The sequence below is a fragment of the Salvelinus alpinus genome, chromosome 6 (genome assembly GCF_045679555.1).
Source record: "Salvelinus alpinus chromosome 6, SLU_Salpinus.1, whole genome shotgun sequence".
Lineage (NCBI taxonomy): Eukaryota > Metazoa > Chordata > Actinopteri > Salmoniformes > Salmonidae > Salvelinus > Salvelinus alpinus.
The window spans coordinates 69944463-69966968 of record NC_092091.1 but is presented as its reverse complement, the minus strand read 5'-3'; the positions used below and the strand labels follow the sequence as shown (position 1 = coordinate 69966968).

Sequence of the window (22506 nt, the reverse complement as noted above, 5' to 3'; positions counted from 1 at the left end):
CATTAAAAGCAATCTATGAAGAATTGCACTGTAATCTAAAACTAGTAGCCGACTAAATGTTGCACATGGTTGGAACTGTAGTTTGCTTTTTTGGAAGACGCCTAACCCCACACCAAAGAAAAAAGTGTGATGATAGGCTATGTACTTATCCAATGTTCTCATTACAGGACAGGCCTGGGAATAAATAGCCTATTTTTCTTAATCATCATGTAGGCCTAGTTGGCTAAGACTAGGCTTTACCTCTTTTGAAGCGTGAACAATCTGGCTTAAATAGAGCATGTTTATTTTGTAGATGTTTTGTATGAGAGTTAAAAATATAAATATTTAAAAAAATTAATTGAATTGCAATCAAATATCCAGTTGTATACGTTGTAGTCCTTGTACTAACGCGTTATCTTATCGTTATCTTTTTCCCCCCTAATTCATTATTGAAAGTTAGAAAAAGATTGAAATGCATATCTTGCATTTCAAAATGCTATGCAATATATCTTTGAATGGGTGGGTATTGGAAAGTTGCTTTATCATGTCTATTACCTCTGGTCAGGGGAAACTATTAAATAATCTTTCTACAAAGGAGTGGGCAGGTACGTAAATAAGTGATGTTTTTGGCGACAGTTTCTGCAACTGACTGTAGGCTAGGCTGTACAGTAATAAAGAGAGGGGGGGTTGGACCACTGTATGTTTGCGTATGGGAGGAGCGCACGCTCAAAGGCAGAGTTCATTCCAGCCATGTAAACATTAGGAGTTTGAACGCTGAAAGAACAAGGCGCACAACTGGAGAGGATCCCAAGCAAGACAGGTAGGTTGATAAACGATTTGCTCTATATAAAATGAATTAGAACCAAATGCACGTATGCTAGGCTACTAAATAGCCTAGAGTGAATTGCATTATATGGAATGAATATTACAACCTGTGAAGATAATTATTGTGATCTAGGTTGGTATCGCCAATTTATGTTATGTTGCCAGTAGGTCACGTCATTGTAGTTCGACAACAAAATACGTTTTTCTTTCATTCACTGTGTAGCCTATAGTCATGGACAGTTCCAAATAGCCTAGTTTCCAAATTCAAACATGATCTTTCCCAATATTAAATAAGCAAGCAAAGATGCCTCAGTGGTGAAAGAATACTAGTCTAATATTGTGCACGAAATGATGATGTCATGTGAAGATACTTTATTAGGGCCAAGAGAACAGGTTCGTTATCATTCATTGGCAGCATGACGTGGGACAGGAAATACTGTAGATAAGGCACACTTCTACAGGTGATATGTTCTTTTTGAACGTCTAAACTATGCTAACTATACAGTACTTGAATAGAATACGTTTAATGTACAAGCCAATGATGTAGGCTACAGTAGATGTTCAAATGTTTCTTTGTCTAATTACATTACATTAATCCAATACCGGCCCATTTCCAATTGCAGCAGGTCTATGAAAGTCTGGAAATGGCCTTCCATTGAGTTACATTAGACAGAACAGCTCATGGAACCCTTAAAATTAAAATGACTATTTCCATGGCGGAACCCTCACCTCACCCTGGTGCCCCTTTTAGAACATGGTGGTAAATGAAGGTGGGGGGGGGGGCTGGCTGTGTCCTACTAACTACCCAGGGCTGTTCCTGAAAAGTAATGTTAAATGTGGAGACCTGCTACTCAGCACACAGACACACCCCCGCCGCGGCGCCTGCCCTGTAATCCTGGAGCCCAGGCAGTCTCCATACCCTGAAATTATCCACCAGGCACCCACCCATGTGTGGCTAAGCCACCAGGGTGTAACAGAGTGGTTTCAGCCGACCAGAGACCTGCCCATGTTGGTCTTCTAAGCGGAAAGGTTAAACTTACTGCTATGTGCTGTTGGTGAATTCTTTTCCCATGTAAAAGAGTAGGAACATGCACATGTTATTTGATCCTATGTCTTGATGGAAGACAGGCTTGAACTTGTTTACAATGCTAATCAAATCAAACTTTATTTGTCACATGCGCCGAATACAGCAAGTGTAGACCTTACCATGAAATGCTTCCTTACAAGCCTTTAACTGACAGTGCAGTTGAAGAAGAGTTAAGAAAATATTTACCAAATAGACTAAAGTAAATAATCATAATCAAAAGTAACACAATAAGAATAACAATAACGAGGCTATATACAGGTGGTACCAGTTAGTTGAAGTAATTTGTACATGTAGGTAGGGGTGAAGTGACTATGCATAGATAATAAACAACGAGTTGCAGCAGTGTACAGAGGGGTGGTCAATAAAAATAGTCTGGTGGCCATTTTTAATAATTGTTCAGCAGTCTTATGGCTTGGGGGTAGAAGCTGTTGAGGAGCCTTTTGGTCCTAAACTTGACGCTCCGGTACAGCTTGCTGTGCGGTAACAGAGAAAACAGTCTAACTTTGGTGACTGGAGTCTCTGACAATTTTATGGGCTTTCCTCTGACACCGTCTAGTATATAGGTCCTGGACAGTAGGAAGCTTGGCTCCAGTGATGTACTGGGCCGTATGCATTACCCTCTGTAGCGCCTTACGTTCAGATAACGAGCAGTTGCCATACCAGACGGTGATGCAACCGGTCAGGATGCTCTCGATGGTGCAGCTGTAGAACCTTTAGAGGATCTGGGGACCCATGCCAAATATTTTCTGTCTCCTGAGGGCGAAAAGGTTTTGTCGTGCCCTCTTCACGACTGTCTTGGTATGTTTGGACCATGATAGTTCGTTGGTGATGTGGACACCAAGGAACTTGAAACTCTCGACCTGCTCCACTTCTGCCCCGTCAATATTAATGGGGGCCTGTTCGGCCCGCCTTTTCCTGTAGTCCACGATCAGCTCCTTTGTTTTGCTCACATTGAGGGAGAGGTTGTTGTCCTGGCACCACACTGCCAGTTCTCTGACGTCCTCCCTATAGGCCGTCTCATCGTTGTCTGTGATCAGGCCTACCGCTGTTGTGTCGTCAGCAAACTTAATGGTGTTGGAGTTGTGTTTGGCCATGCAGTCACGGGTGAACAGGGAGTACAGAAGGGGACTAAGTACACACCCCTGAGGGGCCCCAGTCTTAAGGATCAGCGTGGCATACGTGTTGTTACCTACTCTTAACGCCCAGGGGCGGCCCATCAGGAAGTCCAGGATCCAGTTGCAAAGGGAGGTGTTTAGTCCCAGAGTCCTTAGCTTAGTGATGAACTTCGTGGGCACTATGGGGTTGAACGCAGAGATGTAGTCAATGAACCGCATTCTCACGTAGGTGTTCCTTTTGTCCAGGTGGGAAAGTGGGAACAACGTTATCAATGGACGTATTGATGAAGCCGATGACTGAGGTGGGGAACTCCTCAATGCCATTGGATGAATCCTGGAACATATTCCAGTCTGTGCTAGCAAAACAGTCCTGTAGTGTAGCATCCTCGTCATCTGACCCTTTCCGTATTGAGCGAGTCACTGCTATTTCCTGCTTTAGTTTTTGCTGGTAAGCAGGAATCATAAGGATAGAATTATGGTAAGATTTGCCAAATGGAGGGCGGGGGAGAGCTTTGCATGCGTCTCTATTTGTGGAGTAAAGGTGGTCTAGGATTTGTTTCCTCTGGTTGCACATGTGACATGCTGGTAAAAATTTGGTAAACGGATTTAAATCGGCCAACCTTCCAGTGCTGTTGCCCCTCTTGTTGAGTGAGAAGGAGAGGTATCGGAGAAAGAGAGCGATCAATGCAATAAGAAGAAGACTCAAAGATAAAGAGCTAAAATCTAAGAAATTTGAAGAAGGCAAAGTAAATGTGCCTCTAAAAAGGTCTTATTAGCAGACAACGATATGTCAATCTTCCTCTGTTAGGCAGTACCTCATATTGATTACTGTGCGTTTATCTATTCACTGACTGAACTTTATTTAAATCAACCGCATTGATTGGACAGTGGGAAAAGACATACACTGAATCCTGACCTATGTGATGGGACTTGCCATCATTCATTCCACCAGTGTGTGCTGTGCCATAAAGCCTTCACAGTGTATGTAAACCACTGTCTAAAAATGCATAATTAACTGCTCTCACATAAACATACATCCATATTTTCAAAGCTGCATTTAGCATCATAGTCCACTTAGGGCTCCCCATAAAATGTCTCCACAAATATGATGTGATTGCTTTCCAAACATTTCTAAACTAAACTGCAAAGCTCTTGAATAGTGTATGTTTTTTCTCTGTGGGAGCAGAAGCAGTAGCTGTGTGTGTGTGTGTGTGTTTAACTGTGTGTGTGTGTTTAACTATCCTCAAGTGGAGACATTTTGCCAGTCCCCACAAGGAAAAATGCTGTTTTAGGGGTGGTTAGGGTTACAATTAGGGTTAGAATTAAGGTTAGTGTTCAAATCAAATCAAATGTTATTTGTCACATACACATGGTGTTAGGGGTTACGTTGAGGGTTAGGTATAGTTTTAGGGTTAGGGGTTAAGGTTAGGGGTTAAGGTTAGGGAAAATAGGATTTTGGATGAGCTCTGATCGCCACAGGGCTGAGCCACTTCTGGTAGTGACTCTGCTTTATTTTTAACCCTCCCTTTGATGGTGAATCTGACAAAATAACTGGACAGCTATCATGTAACATGTCATTACGTGGGGCCCAAAATGGTGGCCGCAGTTTCACGACTCCTCTAGAGTAAAATACAGCTTTCATGGCAACTGGGGTGACTCCTCTAGAAATAGCTAGTATAGCTAACACAGTGAGAGTGGAGTGCCATCCATTACTCAGTCTGTGAGCATGTGGGATAGGTTTGGCTGCCAGTTTTCCCATCACCACCCATCCCTGTAGACTCAGAGAGAGAACTGGGTGCAGAAGTAGGGACTGGTGGAAAAACAGGCTGTGCTGTGCACACAGCTGGGAGGACCAGTGGAAAACTAGCCTGGTGGAACACTAGCCTGGTGGAGAGGCTATCTGTTGAGCTGCAGGTCATTACACAGTACAGTCATGCGGAGGACCAGTGGAACACTAGCCTGGTGGAGAGGCTATCTGTTGAGCTGCAGGTCAGTACACAGTACAGTCATGCGGAGGACACCATTGGAAATAAATATCTCCAATCTCATCTGAAAAATATTAGTTACAGTAAATACGAATAGAAAGAAATTATAGACTTAATATCCACACCTTTACTTACTCATAGAAGCCCTGTAGCATATTTTAGCCCGTATGATGCTCTCTGCACTGTCTGTAACCTTGAGAGAGCATTGAGGGACCTGCCATTGATTGATAGCCTTGAGTGAAGCATCAAAACATTGAGTGTTGGCCTCAGCGCTACAGAAGGAGAGGAGACAGAGAAGGCTTCTTGATAAGGACATGTTGCCTTTGATGTGCTTGCTTGTCTAAATAATTTACTGATATAGTTCCTAATAGAGCTTTGTTCAGAGAGCAACAGTCAGGACCGTAGTTATTGGTTTACAGACATCCTCTCAGAAGTTTTTTTTACATAAGAGAAAGCGAAACATCTGTGAGTCAGGAAGGTGATGTTCCATCCGAAACGAGCTGATTGTGGTGACCCGTGGAATGTCGTCCTACTCCTCGTCAATGGCTGTGCGAAGTTGCTGGATATTGGCAGGAAGTGGAACACGTTGTCGTACACGTCAATCCAGAGCATCCCAAACATGCTCAATGGGTGACATGTCTGGTGAGTAGACAGGCCATGGAAGAACAGGGACATTTTCAGCTTCCAGGAATTGTGTACAGATTCTTGCGACATGGGGCCATGCATTATCATGCTGAAACGTGAGGTGATGGCGGCGGATGAATGGCACGACAATGGGCCTCAGGATCTCGTCATGGTATCTCTGTGCATTCAAATTGCCATCTATAAAACACAATTGTGTTCGTTGTCCGTAGCTTATGCCTGTCCATACCATAACCCCACCGCCACTTTGTTCACAATGTTGACATCAACAAACTGCTCGCCTATACAACGCCATACACATGGTCTGTGGTTGTGAGGCCGGTTGGACATACTGCCAAATTCTCTAAAATGGCATTGGAGGCGGCGACTTATGGTACAGAAATGAACATAAAATTATCTGGCAACAGCTCTGGTAGACATTCTTGCAGTCAGCATGCCAATTGCACACTCCCTCAAACCTTGATACATGTGTTGTGTGACAAAACTGCACATTTTAGAGTGACATTGTATTGTCCCCAACACAAGGTGCACCTGTGTAATGTTTAATCAGCTTTGTGATATGCCACACCTGTCAGATGGATGGATTATCTTTGCAAATAAGAAATGCTCACTAAGAACAGGGTTGAAATACAAATTTGTAGAAACATTTTTGAGAGAAATAAGCTTTTTGTGCGCATGGAACATTTCTCGGATCTCGGGGCGACAGGTAGCCTAGTAGTTAGAGCATTGGACTAGTAATCGAAAGGTTGCAAGATCGAATCCCTGAGCTGACAAGGTAAAAATCTGTCGTTCTGCCCCTGAACAAGGCAGTTAACCCACTGTTCCTAGGCTGTCATTGAAAGTAAGAATTTGATCTTAACTGACTTGACTAGTTAAATAAAGGTAAAAAAAATAATTCTGCTCAACACTTCACGTTGCATTTATATTCTTGTTCAGTATAAGATGCATTTTGGAAGACGGAGATGCACTCGCACCTTTTAAAAGGCGGCAGAAGCTTTTGAAGTGCAGGAGAATAGACAAAGGCCATTCCTGAAGTGCCCTCACATCATTAACTGAAGAGAGGTAGAGAGCAAGAACGGGCAGAGATTAGCCCCATTTAAAGTGCATTTTACTGGCATCCTTTTTGTTTCATGTCTCCTGTATTGGAATAGTGGAATACTATACCATGCTGTGTTGTGTTCTCTTTCTTTTTACTATACCACTCTGTGTTGCGTCGTGCATGAGAACAGCTCTTAGCCGTGGTATATTGCTCATATACCACTCCCCCTCGGGCCTTATTACTTAATTATTTTCTCCTTCAGTGTTGTTGTTGGGGCGATTTTCCCCAGTGAATGAAACCATGTTTTGTACTGTTGGGTCAATCTGCTTAAGGCAAAATTTTGACACCACCGTACAGTTGTTTAAACAGTACACTAGAAGACTCCGTTGTTAAACCAGGATGCAGCCTATTTCAGGTCAGGTGCAAAGTACTCTACTTTGCTATTCAAATTCCGTGAGTAGCCCTCTCTTCTGAGGGACCTGTTCATATCAGTTTGGGAATTGTATCTAGGGTGGGTAGATGGGCAGCATGTGGACTGTATTGGCCTAACCATTTGGTATTTTATTAGGATCCCCATTAGCCGGTGTAAAAGTATCAGCTACTCTTCGTGGGGTACACATGAAACATGACATAATACAGAACATTTAATAGACAAGAACAGTTCAAGGACAGAACTACATCCATTTGAAATCCCAAAATGAAATAGTGCAGTGCTTCCACCTAGTGGGTAAAATACCTCTAAGAATATGGTCCCCCTAAGGAAATATAACATGCCTCCACAGTATCTGAAACAACACAATCTATTCCTTTAACTTAAGAATAAACACAAGGTAAAGTTCTGAATGATTATTCCTCTATTTCCTGTATCTCCTAACATCCATGCAAGGTGGACGACACAAGCCAAGTGACATGGTGTACAGTGAGCAGCTTCTACACTGTAACTACTTGAGGCAGTCTTGCAGAACATATAGTCTATACATGTCAAGCCTGCATTTAAATTCAGTTTTAACATGTAGTCTATACATGTGAAGCCTGCATTTAAATTCAGTTTTAACATATAGTCTATACATGTGAAGCCTGCATTTAAATTCAGTTTCAACATGTAGTCTATACATGTGAAGCCTGCATTTAAATTCAGTTTCAACATGTAGTCTATACATGTGAAGCCTGCATTTAAATTCAGTTTCAACATGTAGTCTATACATGTGAAGCCTGCATTTAAATTCAGTTTCAACATGTAGTCTATACATGTGAAGACTGCATTTAAATTCAGTTTCAATAAACAACTCAACTTGGAAACATGTTATAAACCAACCATTATAATCACCCCATTTGAGTCACTAAATCAATCCCAGGTATATACACACTAGTTAGTAAGGACCTGGCACCAGGGTTTAACTCCTCAAACCTCATGTCCCCTTCAACACAAAACAAACAAGAGAAAAGGCTCAGTCCCAAATAAACTCATGGTCCTGTGTCCAAGAATCTGTGCTTTATTCTGGCGCGCGGATGGAATCCGCTAGTCAACGGACCTGTGGCTTTAGGTAAGTCATGGTCCTTTGTTTTGGCTAGGTTGTCCACCTCTGGAAAGTTGACAGTAAACTATCTATTACTTCCACATCAAATGAACAATTCTTTATTTCTGTAGCTAGCTACAGTTGAGAGTTTAAGCATGTGGTTGCAATAACACTTTCTCTAATAATTAAAGACAACAGAGAAAAATGTACTTTGAATTTCAGAAGGCGACCCCTTGCTCTCAGTGTGTGTGTGTGTGCACCTGGAGGAATGTGACGCAGGAGAGGTGTGTCTGTCGACAGGTTTCAGTCAGTCTCAGGTTACACACACACACACACTTTGCTCTTTGGCCGTGTGAATCTCGCCGGTACACTGGAGCCTCCCTATACTAAGACTGTCATCTGTATCTGTGATAGAGGATACCAACTCTGTGGTCTCAGTCATCCATCCACCCCCTGGCTGAAGATTTCATTTGTAGTAGGCCTTGGAGTCAGAGATTATACTTAGCTTAGGACTCTTCAATCAGGCCAGATGCCCTCGCTTTGAAAGCTGGGTAAGCAATGGGCTGGGCTCTCTTTTCTTAGCTCAAAGAAACCTCAAAGTACAGTGCAGTCGGTGTAATGTGTCTATGCATTGTGTGTGTTTGAACATGTGTGCATGCATGGTGTAGAGTGTGTGTGTGTCTTTTACCTGGATTGGCAGCTGGTACAATGGGATTGTGTGTTCTTGTGTATCGGGACAAAGCCCCTCTGATTGGTGTCCTCCCTTTATGAGAGAGTCCATAGGTTCTACGGCATTCCACACACCTCTCTCTCTCTCTCTCTCTCTCTCTTTCTCTCTCTCTCTTTCTCTCTCTCTCTTTCTCTCTCTTTTCTCTCTCTCTCTTTTCTCTCTCTCTCTTTCTCTCTCTCTTTCTCTCTCTCTTTCTCTCTCTCTTTTCTCTCTCTTTTCTCTCTCTTTTCTCTCTCTCCTTCTCTCTCTTTTCTCTCTCTCTCTCTTCTCTCTCTCTCTCTCTTTCTCTCTCTCTCTACCTCTCCTCTCTCGCTCTTTTTTCCCTCTTCCTCTCTAATTCTTCCCTCTATCTCTCTCGCTCTACCTATGCTCTCTCTCTCTCTCTCTGCTCTCTCAAGTCTCAGACCTAGCCTACAGTACAGTGACAGTCTGTCCAGCCAGCACACTTCATACAGCAACTACATACAGATGTACTACATGCATCTCCCAACCAATTGCCATTTCCTGTATCTCCTAACATCCATGCAAGGTGGACGACACAAGCCAAGTGCCATGGTGTACAGTGAGCAGCTTCTACACTGTAACTACTTGAGGAAGTCTTGCAGAACATATAGTCTATACATGTGAAGCCTGCATTTGGACCGCTCCTGGCGGCTGGGGATAAAGAGAGGAGAGGAGGCTGAGGATATAGAGAGGAGAGGAGGCTGGGGATATAGAGAGGAGAGGAGGCTGGGGATATAGAGAGGACAGGAGGCTGGGGATATAGAGAGGACAGGAGGCTGGGGATATAGAGAGGACAGGAGGCTGGGGATATAGAGAGGACAGGAGGCTGGGGATATAGAGAGGACAGGAGGCTGGGGATATAGAGAGGACAGGAGGCTGGGGATATAGAGAGGACAGGAGGCTGGGGATATAGAGAGGACAGGAGGCTGGGGATATAGAGAGGACAGGAGGCTGGGGATATAGAGAGGACAGGAGGCTGGGGATATAGAGAGGACAGGAGGCTGGGGATATAGAGAGGAGAGGAGGCTGGGGATATAGAGAGGAGAGGAGGCTGGGGAAATAGAGAGGAGAGGAGGCTGGGGATATAGAGAGGAGAGGAGGCTGGGGATATAGAGAGGACAGGAGGCTGGGGATATAGAGAGGACAGGAGGCTGGGGATATAGAGAGGACAGGAGGCTGGGGATATAGAGAGGACAGGAGGCTGGGGATATAGAGAGGACAGGAGGCTGGGGATATAGAGAGGACAGGAGGCTGGGGATATAGAGAGGAGAGGAGGCTGGGGATATAGAGAGGAGAGGAGGCTGGGGATATAGAGAGGAGAGGAGGCTGGGGATATAGAGAGGAGAGGAGGCTGGGGAAATAGAGAGGAGAGGAGGCTGGGGATATAGAGAGGAGAGGAGGCTGGGGATATAGAGAGGAGAGGAGGCTGGGGATATAGAGAGGAGAGGAGGCTGGGGATATAATCTCAGGCAGGGGAGGACAGAAAGAGAAAGAAAGCTGTCTGGTGCAATTGTCAGAGTCCCCAAAATAAGAGCCTTCAAAGAGTAAATGAGCCAGTGCTTCTGGGAAATATCCAACTACAAAAGGTTGAAATAAACACTCCCGTCAACACCCTAGAGTAGCCTGCAGTTGTAAACACCACAAAGAGCATTTTGATAAAAGGAACATTTTAAGCTGATACAGCCAGGAATGACTAGTACAGTAAACTCTATCTCCTTCATTTGCTAATCCTAAATATAAAGAGTAGTGGAATCAAAGTCACCATCTTGAAGTTTCCACCACCTCCCTGCTCATCATCATCCTAAATATAAAGAGTAGTGGAATTAAAGTCACCATCTTGAAGTTTCCACCACCTCCCTGCTCATCATCATCCTAAATATAAAGAGTAGTGGAATTAAAGTCACCATCTTGAAGTTTCCACCACCTCCCTGCTCATCATCATCCTAATCCTAAATCATCATTATGGAGCCATGGCTTTTCATGTGTTCTGTTGCATTAAAGCAAACCAGCAGCCTTGCTTAGGCTACATTCCGAAAACTTTTGGAGAAGTGATTCCTATTTTGGTTCTGGCATCATCCCTGGACTATTTTGAGAAATTACAATTAGTTTTTTTTGCCTGGAAGGTTGGCAGGTTTTTTGGGCAAGAAATGTGGTATTTAAATCACAGGACAGGAGCTGATAGTTGAAGAGTTAGCAATGAAAGGAACATACAGATATAGGATTTTATATTTTATTTTATTTCACCTTTATTTAACCAGGTAGGCTAGTTGAGAACAAGTTCTCATTTACAACTGCGACCTGGCCAAGATAAAGCAAAGCAGTGCGACAGAAACTACAACACAGAGTTACATGGAATAAACAAGCGTACAGTCAATAACACAATAGGAAAAGAAAGTCTATATACAGTGTGTGCAAATGGCATGAGGAGGTATGGCAATAAATAGGCCATAGTAGCAAAGTAATTACAATTTAGCAGATTAACACTGGAGTGATAGATGAGCAGATGATGGTGTAGTGATACTGGTGTGCAAAAGAGCAACAAAGTAAATAAAAACAATATGGGGATGAGGTAGGTAGATTGGGTGGGTGGGCTATTTACAGATGGACTATGTACAGCTGCAGCGATCGGTTAGCTGCTCAGATAGCTGATGTTTAAAGTTAGTGAGGGAAATGTAAGTCTCCAGCTTCAGCGATTTTTGCAATTCGTTCCAGTCACTGGCAGCAGAGAACTGTAAGGAAAGGTGGCCAAATGAGGTGTTGGCTTTGGGGATGACCAGTGAGATATACCTGCTGGAGCGCGTGCTACGGGTGGGTGTTGTTATCGTGACCAGTGAGCTGAGATAAGGCAGAGCTTTACCTAGCATAGACTTGTAGATGACCTGGAGCCAGTGGGTCTGGCGACGAATATGTAGCGACGGCCAGCCGACTAGAGCATACAGGTCGCAGTGGTGGGTGGTATAAGGCACTTTGGTAACAAAACGGATGGCACTGTGATAGACTGCATCCAATTTGCTGAGTAGAGTATTGGAAGCTATTTTTTTAGATTACATCGCCGAAGTCGAGGATCGGTAGGATAGTCAGTTTTACTAGGGTAAGTTTGGCGGCGTGAGTGAAGGAGGCTTTGTTGAGAAATAGAAAGTCGATTATAGATTTGATTTTGGATTGGAGATGTTTGATATGAGTCTGGAAGGAGAGTTTACAGTCTAGCCAGACACCTAGGTATTTGTAGTTGTCCACGTATTCTAGGTCAGAACCGTCCAGAGTAGTGAGGCTAGTCGGGCAGGCGGGTGCGGGCAGCGAACGGTTGAAAAGCATGCATTTGGTTTTGCTAGCGTTTAAGAGCAGTTGGAGGCCACGGAAGGAGTGTTGTATGGCATTGAAGCTCGTTTGGAGGTTAGTTAACACAGTGTCCAAAGAAGGGCCAGATGTATACAGAATGGTGTCGTCTGCGTAGAGGTGGATCAGGGAATCACCCGCAGCAAGAGCGAAATCATTGATATATATACAGAGAAAAGAGTCGGCCCGAGAATTGAACCCTGTGGTACCCCCATAGAGACTGCCAGAGGTCCGGACAACAGGCCCTCCGATTTTACACACTTAACTCTATCAGAGAAGTAGTTGGTGAACCAGGCGAGGCAGTTATTTGAGAAACCAAGGTTATTGAGTCTGCCGATAAGAATACGGTGATTGACAGAGTCGAAAGCCTTGGCCAGGAAGATGAAGACGGCTGCACAGTACTGTCTTTTATCGATGGTGGTTATGATATCGTTTAGTACCTTGAGCGTGGCTGAGGTGCACCCGTGACCAGCTCGGAAACCGGATTGCACAGCGGAGAAGGTATTGTGGGATTCGAAATGGTCAGTGATCTGTTTATTAACTTGGCTTTCAAAGACTTTAGAAAGGCAGGGCAGGATGGATATAGGTCTGTAACAGTTTGGGTCTAGAGTGTCACCCCCTTTGAAGAGGGGGATGACCTCGGCAGCTTTCTAATCTTTAGGGATCTCGGACGAAATGAAAGAGAGGTTGAACAGACTGGTAATAGGGGTTGCAACAATGGCGGAGGATCATTTTAGAAAGAGAGGGTCCAGATTGTCTAGCCCAGCTGAATTGTACGGGTCCAGGTTTTGCAGCTCTTTCAGAACATCTGCGAGGGGCAAGTAGCTGCGAGGGGTGCGGTGCTGTTGGCCGGGGTTGGGGTAGCCAGGAGGAAAGCATGGCCAGCCGTAGAGAAATGCTTAATGAAATTTTCGATTATCATGGATTTATCGGTGGTGACCGTGTTGCCTAGCCTCAGTGCAGTGGGCAGCTGGGAGGAGGTGCTCTCTCTCCATGGACTTTACAGTGTCCCAAAACTGGAGTTAGAGCTACAGGATGCACATTTCTGTTTGAAAAAGCTAGCCTTTGCTTTCCTGACTGACTGTGTGTATTGGTTCCTGACTTCCCTCAACAGTTGCATATCACGGGGACTATTCGATGCTATTGCAGTCCGCCACAGGACGTTTTTGTGCTGGTCAAGGGCAGACAGGTCTGGAGTGAACCAACGGCTATATCTGTTCTTAGTTTTAAAAAAATTGAAAGGGTCATGCTTATTTAAGATAGTGAGGAAATTACTTTTAATATATAGCAGGAAGATAATCCTGCAGCAACAGGAAATTTGAATTATTATGTGGATTATATTTAATGGAAATGTTTGTAGGTTTTGATAAATTTTTTGATAGGGAGAATCAAGTCTGAAATTTCAAATGGGAAATTACAAATTTCAGGAGCCATTTTATACACTACCTCAAATACACTACACATTTTAAATGTCCTGCATTGCAGGAACGTTCTCCTGCAACAGAGTGATCAGATTAAGATCCTACATCTGTAGCCTACTAGCATTTCGCAATGATGACTTCCTTGACATCTGGTATTATTAATTAGTATCTCAGTTTACAACTGTCCTTTTGCTAATGTAATGGTGGTGGATATTAGTTTACTGTACGGCATCTTGTTAACTGAAGAATGAGAAGAGGTTGTCATGAGTTTCCAACAGACATGTCTGTCTCCAGCCAAATTGAAGACAATGAGGGAACATTAGCCAGTGATTACCCACAGATAGGCATTCCATCCTTCCATTACGGCTCAAGTCTCTCCCGTGTCTCCTTTCTGCTTTCTCCTGCAGGAAACAAGCACACAGTAAACACCTTTTGAACCAAAATGAAACTGAAATCCTAACCTCTTGTTCTTCTTCAGGGGGAAGACATCTTTGCCTCAGTCAAACCAAATACAGTAGGCCCAACAACAAGGACTAATTCCTATTTAGCCAGGGCCCTCAGAGGCACTAGCTGACTTTGGGTGAACCAGAGAGCTCTTCATTGGTGTGTGGACAGTAGAGAGTGTTGGACCATGGCGCTCGTGGACCCGACTGCATCCCATCTGGACCCGGGCATGGATGGTGAGAGCGGGGTCCTCGCCAGTGTCTTTGGGGTCCTCCCCAACGCCAACTGCCCCAAACACGGGCAAAACACTCCGGAGGACACGAAACGATGCCTACGCAAGGTCATCGGGCACCACAGGGACTACGTCAAAATCTCGCTGCCCGACGCCAAGGGCAACCGGCTGCCCACGGAGTGGTGGAAGACAGCCATCGCGTTCTTCTACGCCATCTTCAACCTGGTCCTGACCACCGTGGTCATCACGGTCGTCCACGAGAGGGTCCCGGAGAAGGAGAACAGCCCGCCACTGCCCGATAAGTTCTTTGACTACATCGACCGGGTGAAGTGGGCGTTCACGGTCACCGAGATCAACGGCATGCTCCTGGTGGGAATCTGGGTTATACAGTGGCTTTTCCTCAGATACAAGTAAGAGAACGGTTATCTTGGGATATCTGTGTCAAAGGCTATCCCCATGTATGTGAAATTCTAACCAGACTATACAACATTCAGGTTTAACAGTATAAGACCGTGATTGTAGGCTATATGAAGTGCTACGGTATGCTGAACATGACATTTTCATTATTATTATGTCACAGGAGGTTGGTGGCACGTTAATTGGGGAGAACGGGCTCGTGGTAATGGCTGGAGCGGAATAGGTGGAATGGTATCATATACATCGAACACATGGTTGGAAGCCATTCCATTGGCTCCGTTCCAGCCATTATTATGAGCCGTCCTCCCCTCAGCAGCCTCCACTGTTCTATGTCCAAGAGAAATGTTCCACAGCCCTTTTAACAGTGGCCTGTTTGATGACATCATTTATTTTCCCTTTGTGTGTTTGTTTCCAGGTCGATTGCAGGTCGGAGGTTCTTCTTCCTGATTGGCACCCTCTACCTGTACCGCTGCGTCACCATGTACATCACAACCCTTCCTGTACCCGGCAATCACTTCACCTGTGCGCCCAAGGTGTGTGTGTGTGTGTGTGTGTGTGTGTGTGTGTGTGTGTGTGTGTGTGTGTGTGTGTGTGTGTGTGTGTGTGTGTGTGTGTGTGTGTGTGTGTGTGTGTGTGTGTGTGTGTGTGTGTGTGTGTGTGTGTGTGTGTGTGTGTGTGTGTGTGTGTGTGTGTGTGTGTGTGTGTGTGTGTGTGTGTGTGTGTGTGTGTGTGTGTGTGAGAGAGCTGTGGCATGTGAACCACGTCCTGCAGTGATCTCATCCTGGCTCCCTCCAGAACTCATATCGATCTGCCTGCCATGCTCAATAGCTGCTCATAAAAAAGCCATTTTGGATTCGAACCCTGGAGACACAAACGTTATCGCATCCGGTCTTGAGTTCGATCGGAAATATATGCCCCAGGGAATCGAGGTTTTCTGGTTATTGTGGTACAGTGATCTGATGGGAGAAAGATGACGACACTGGCGAGTTTAAATGCAATTCCATTGGATAGGTACAATTCTATCCATTAACACAGGCTCATATTAACACTTCCAAACATTTACAATTGAAGTCGGAAGTTTACATACACCTTAGCCAAATACATTTAAACTCAGTTTTTCACAATTCCTGACATTTAATCCTAATAACAATTCCCTGTCTTAGGTCAGTTAGGATAACCACTTTATTTTAAGAATGTGAAATGTCAGAATAATAGTAGAGAGAATGATTTATTTCAGCTTTTATTTCTTTCATCACATTCCCAGTGGGTCAGAAGTTTACATACACTCAATTAGTATTTGATAGCATTGCCTTTTAAATTGTTTAACTTGGGTCAAACATTTCGGGTAGCCTTCCACAAGCTTCCCACAATAAGTTGGGTGAATTTTGACCCATTCCTCCTGACAGAGCTGGTGTAACTGAGTCAGGTTTGTAGGCCTCCTTGCTCGCACACGCTTTTTCAGTTCTGCCCACACATTTTCTATAGGATTGAGGTCAGGGCTTTGTGATGGCCACTACAATATCTTGACTTTGTTGTCCTTAAGCGATTTTGCCACAACTTTGGAAGTTTGCTTGTGGTCATTGTCCATTTGGAAGACCCATTTGCAACCAAGCTTTAACTTCCTGACTGATGTCTTGAGATGTTGCTTCAATATATCCACATAATTTTCCTCCCTCATGATGCCATCTATTTTGTGAAGTGCACCAGTCCCTCCTGCAGCAAAGCACCCCCACAACATGATGCTGCCACCCCCATGCTTTAACATTGGGATGGTGTTCTTCGGCTTGCAAGCATCCCCCTTTTCCCTCCAAACATAACGATGGTCAATATGGCCAAACAGTTCTATTTTTGTTTCATCAGACCAGAGGACATTTCTCCATAAAGTACGATCTTTGTCCCTATGTGCAGTTGCAAACCGCAGTCTGGCTTTTTTTACGGCGGTTTTGGAGCAGTTGCTTCCTCCTTGCTGAGCGGCCTTTCAGGTTATGTCGATATAGGACTGGTTTTACTGTGGATATAGATACTTTTGTACTGGTTTCCTCCAGCATCTTCACAAGGTCCTTTGCTGTTGTTCTGGGATTGATTTGCACTTTTCACACAAAAGTACTTTCATCTTTAGGAGACAGAACACGTCTCCTTCATGAACGGTATGACGGCTGCGTGATCCCATGGTATTTAAACTTGCGTACTATTGTTTGTACAGATGAACGTGGTACCTTCAGGCGTTTGGAAATTTCTCCCAAGGATGAACCAGACTTGTGGAGGTCTACCATTTTTTTCTGAGGTCTTGGCTGATTTCTTTTGACTTTCGCATGATGTCAAGCAAAAAGGCACTGAGTTCGAAGGTAGGCCTTGAAATACATCCACAGGTACACCTCCAATTGACTCAAATTATGTCAATTAGCCTATCAGACGCTTCTAAAGCCATGACATAATTTTCTGGAATTTTCCAAGCTGTTTAAAGTAGATGTTCTAACTGTTTAAATGACAAACCTAAGTGTATGTAAACTTCCGACTTCAACTGTACGTAATTTAGCAGATGCACTTGTCCAGAGCGATTTACGGTAGCGAGTTCATACTTTTTAATATTTTGTTTGTACTGGTCCCCCGTGGGAATCAAACCCACAACCCTGGCATTGCAAGTGCCATGCTCTACCAACTGAGCCACACGGGAACATTGTTTGTGTTACAATGACGTTTTGTATAATGTTCTTTATTCCTGTAACTGAAGCTGCTTGTATTGTCTGTCAAGCTCATCTCTCTCTCCTACCTCTTTGTCTCTCATCCCCCCCCCCTCTTTCTCTCTCTCTCCATCTCTCTCTCAGCTGTATGGAGACTCTCACGCTAAGATGCAGCGTGTGCTGACGTTGATCTCCGGCGGCGGTCTGTCCATCACCGGCTCCCACCTCATGTGTGGTGACTTCCTCTACAGCGGACACACCGTCATGCTCACCCTCACCTACCTGTTTATTAAAGAGTGTGAGTACTGGATAAAATATCACACACACACACACATCTAAATACTGTTCATTATTGATAACTAACAAGTATATCTTATTCTCATCTAGGTTAGATTATCTGTTAGGTCAAACAAGGTCCCATAGCTACGGCATCATGATCTCTGAACATTTTCTGGATTATGTAGTAATGTTACCGGGCAGATATACATTTTGTTGATGGAGGGACATTTTCCAGGTGTGGCCTGATCCTCTATTACAGTGTTTCCCAAACCCTGCCCTCCCCCCCTTCAATAACCAACTCATCATCAAGCTTAGATAATTTGAACCAGCTGTGTAGTGCTAGGGCAAAAAACAAAACGGTCCCCCAAGCGGGGCCCAGGACCGAGTTTGGGAAACCCTGCACTATTACACGTGTCAAACTCATTCTAAGGGGCTGTCTGTGGGTTTTCACTTCTCTCTTATCACTAATTAGTAAGGAACACCCCCCTCACCTGGTTGTCTAGGTCTTAATTGGAAGAAGGCCCTCCATGGAATGAGTTTGACAGCCCTGATCTATTACCTTCCCTCCTGTGTGGGACTTGTTCAAGAGGATGCAACGTCTGACCTTACTGACGACATACACAACCCCCTGTGTGTGTCTGTCTCCCCCCCCTCTCCTCCAGACTCATATGTTTATATTGCCATCCGCTTAACATTGACCATTTAACATTGACCAGGTTAATGAAATGAAAGAACCTCCTGTGTGTGTTTTGTCTCGTCCAGACTCCCCGCGGACGTTCTGGTGGTACCACCTGATGTGCTGGCTGCTGGCTGCTGTGGGAGTGGTGTGTATTCTGGTGGCCCACGAACACTACAGTGTGGATGTGGTGGTAGCCTACTTCATCACCTCACGCCTCTTCTGGTGGTACCACACCATGGCCAACGTCCAGGTGACATGCTGATACTAGATATAGTACTGGGGTTGCAGGTAGCCTAGGGGTTAAGAGGGGTTGGCCGGTAACTGAAAGGTTGCTGGTTGGAATAGCCAACGTGAAAATCTGTCTGTGTCCTTAAACAAGCCATTTAACCCTAATTTGCTCCAGTGGCGCCGTACTACTTTGGCTGACCCTGTAAAACAACACACTTCACTGCACCTATCTGGTGTGTGTGACCATGAAACATCTTCAAAATAAATGACACGTCCTCTTCTGGTCATCCAGGTGAGATATTGATCAGTGGAGGCTGCTGAGGGGAGGACGGCTCATAATAATGGCTGGAACGGAACAAATGGAATCCCCTATTCTAGATCACCTATCCACCTATTCCGCTAAAGCCATTACCACGAGCCCGTCCTCCCCAATTAAGGTGCCACCGACCTCTGTGATCTAGATAGAGTAATCGTTTCTGTTCTGGTGGTACCACACCATGGCCAACATCCAGGTGACATGATATTGTCATGTAGTAGAAGCAGATAGATAATACAGCAGATGGACAGAGATGATAAAGTAGATTCTTGATGATACTGCAGATGGACTGATACTATCCAGCAGAAACTGCTTACCAGTCTTCAGAACCTTCAAACTCAACTGGACCTCAAAGCCAGCTCCACTGCATTTTTTCATTGTTCCCCTCTGATCAGGGGCTGATTTAGACCTGGGACACCAGGTGTGTGCAATGAATTATCAGGTACAACAGAAAACCAGCAGGCTCTGGATCTCGTCGGGTCAGAGCAGAATACTGCTGCTTTAGAATCTTATTTACAAGATGGATTTAATTACACCCACCAGTGAGAATGAGACAAAATACAAAAAGTGTCCCTTTTTGACAAGCAGCTTGTTCAATCTCTACTGCTTTCTCTGCCGACCTTTTGGTGGATGTGCAAGAACATACTGACAATACAGCAGTTTAAAAGGCCCAGTGCAGTCTCAAACTTGATTTATCTGTGTTTTAAATATATTGTGCCACAGAGGTTGGAATAATATGTGAAATTATGATAATGCCATTGTAATGTAAGAGCTGTTTGAAAAGGCAGGCTGAAATTTTTGTGGGATGTAGTTTTGGCCTGCCTGGTGAAATCACCTGGCGGTAAATTAGTTAATAGACCGATAAGAAATAGTTACAAACCAAAAGTCCTCACAAGAATAGTAAAAAACAATAATTTGACCAACTGGGGACATGTTGTTAGACCCCACGAGGTCAAATGCTATTTCTAGGGGGTTTAGGGTTAAGGTTTGAATTAGGGTTAGAATTTCATTAAGGGTTTGGGTTAGGAGCTAGGGTTAGTTTTAGGGTTATGAGCTAGGTTTAGGGTAAGAGTACGGGTTAGGGAAAATAGGATTTCGAATGGGACTGAATTGTGTGTCCCCACAAGGTTAGCTGTACGTGTGTTTGTGTGTGCGCGTGCAATGCCAGAAGCACTCACACACTCTTCTGAACCACCTACCACAGTGTTTACACGAATCAGAGTACACCCTCATCCTCATCCATTAGGCCTGGCTAGGATCATGATGATAGATGGCTCTACCCACCCTGTGAGATTCACCTCCAAAAGACGACCGCTTTCTGCATGTTTACATAATGATTAACCTAATGTTAACGTAATGACCTTAATGTTTCAGGGAAATGTTGTGTAAACCTCCCATAGTTCTGTGAATTACAAGTGTGAACGTTTGTTTGATAGCAGTGTCATCACAATGTAGAGGTTATAGAAGTGCTATAATGTGTTGGCATGGTGTTACTCCCTCTGCTGGACAAAACTAAGACTGACATCATAATAGGGCCTGACATTTACTATTACAGCTCCTTCCCTTGTAGTTGTGTCAATTGCGTGACTGTCCACAATTTCATTGATTATTGAATTGCACAAAATGAGATGTTCTACATATCCATATTACTACTCTTGATAGATGTTTATGCCAAAGTTTACAGTTGTTTTTGGCTGGGTAGTAGCCTAGCGGTTAAGAGGTTGGGCCAGTAACTGAAAGGTTGCTGGTTCCATTCCCTAGCTGACTAGGTGAAATCTGTTGATGTGCCCTTTGTGCAAGGCACTTAACCCTAATTGCTCCTGTAAGTCGCTCTTGATAAGAGCATCTGCTAAAAGACAAAACAATTAAAAAGAGGACTATTTATTCTTCAGTAAGGCTCTTCCTTGTCTTTGTTTGTTGTGCTGATGCTCCCGAGTGGTGCAGCGGTCTAAGGCACTGCGTTTCAGTGCAAGTGGCGGCACTACAGTCCCTGGTTCGATTCCAGGCTGTATCACATCCGGCTGTGATTTGGAGTCCCATAGGGCGGCGCACAATTGGCCCAACGTCGTCTGGGTTTAGCTGGGGTAGGCCGTCATTGTCAATAAGAATTTGTTCTTAACTGACCACCACAGTCAACCTCTGCACCTCCATGATGGTGGCCTCCGTGAACGGCAGGCTGCCTTTATCAGTGAGAGACGGGACCCTGTCTGGGCCCACCACTGCATCGATCTCCGCCTGCACCCTCTCTGTGGTGTGAACGGGTACAAATGACATGGAAAACATTATTACAAAGCAACGAGCATTGGGAAACAGGACACTGGATATGTTACACATAGCATTATGATTGGGTACTGTAGTACATCATGCTACAACAAGGAGTTCTCTTTCGGTTACATTGAACTGGTCCTCCACACTCCTCTTCCTGATGTAGTACCTTGGATATCTGGACACACGACCATGTGTTGGTGGTGGTATCAGTACCAGCGATGATGAGGACTCCTATGATGTAATGCTCACGTTTAAGTTGTCTGTTGTTTTTGTTGACAGGCCCTGCGGTGCTCGCCCAACAACTACCTCACCAACACCTGGTGGAACCCCGTGTTCAACTTCTTTGAGAGGAACGTGCAGACCCAGGTGCCCTGCTCCTTCTGCTGGCCAATCACCTGGCCCCCTGCCTGCCTTAAGAATTCCTGTAAGAAGTACAGTGCAGTGCAGAGCCTGCGGGAGGAGTAGAGAGTAGGGGCTCCACCCCACTTCAGGATCTTGTTCACCAGGCATTCACCACCAGTGTTGCTTTGAACACCCCAACCTATTTTGTATTCATGCAGTATTTATGGTCTATTATGTGATTTTAAAGTATTATGTGAAGGATAGTTGAAGTTTGTGAGGAAATGGTCATATAGGGAAAGTATGTGAGAAGAATAACATAATCCACATACATTGGGTCCTTGTGTACTTCACCACTAAAATGTATCTTATTTATGAGGTCAGTTTATTTGAAAATGTTCTTTATTCTTGTGAATGTTACTGTAACAAACTCAACTGAAGTCAACATGTTACGATGTCATACAGCGCTTTGCCACTGTCTTGCAGCTTTACTCAAAACTCCAATAGAAAAATTGCATTTTATAGAGCTATACCTTATTACGTTTACATCAATTTGATTTAATGAATATTAAGTACTTTAAAAATATATAATTTCCAAAATGTGCCTTTAAATACAAATGCATGCAATTTTAAATTGCAAACTTGAAGATGTTTGTTTTCAATGTTTTATATTAATTTGCATTCAATGTGCATTTAGTCTTTAGTCTCATATGATTGTGTGTCCTAATGTACCATAATTTATACCTTCATAATAAAAAAAGAACACGTTGACTTCAGTTTTGTCCAATCAAAGTGCAGATACTAGGAGAAGTATGACGCTTGCACGGGTCAACCCCTTTGCCGTCGTCATCTATCAACGCACCAATCACACCACCCGTTCTCTCACCCACCAATAGGAAGCTAGGAATCACCATGCGTCGTTTGCTTACAAAAATAACATGGCA

At 44.2% G+C, this 22506-nt stretch overlaps 1 protein-coding gene across 1 annotated transcript; it reads left to right on the top strand.

Moving 5' to 3' along the window:
- Positions 1-577: 577 nt before the first annotated feature.
- sgms2a (sphingomyelin synthase 2a) lies at positions 578-22338 on the top strand. Its single transcript, XM_071407687.1, has 6 exons — positions 578-799; positions 14158-14765; positions 15188-15305; positions 17598-17751; positions 18495-18661; positions 21503-22338. Exons 2-6 carry the CDS (start codon positions 14311-14313, stop codon positions 21686-21688), a joined length of 1080 nt encoding a protein of 359 aa, XP_071263788.1. The 5' UTR covers positions 578-799; positions 14158-14310; the 3' UTR covers positions 21689-22338.
- The last annotated feature ends 168 nt before the right edge of the window (positions 22339-22506 follow it).

Bases quoted from the DNA above. Each gene is read 5' to 3' on its own strand.
- sgms2a (XM_071407687.1), top strand. From the start codon at position 14,311: ATGGCGCTCGTGGACCCGACTGCATCCCATCTGGACCCGGGCATGGAT. The intron at 14,766-15,187 runs GTAAGAGAACGG...GTTTGTTTCCAG, and splicing joins TGGCTTTTCCTCAGATACAA to GTCGATTGCAGGTCGGAGGT. The intron at 15,306-17,597 runs GTGTGTGTGTGT...TCTCTCTCTCAG, and splicing joins ACTTCACCTGTGCGCCCAAG to CTGTATGGAGACTCTCACGC.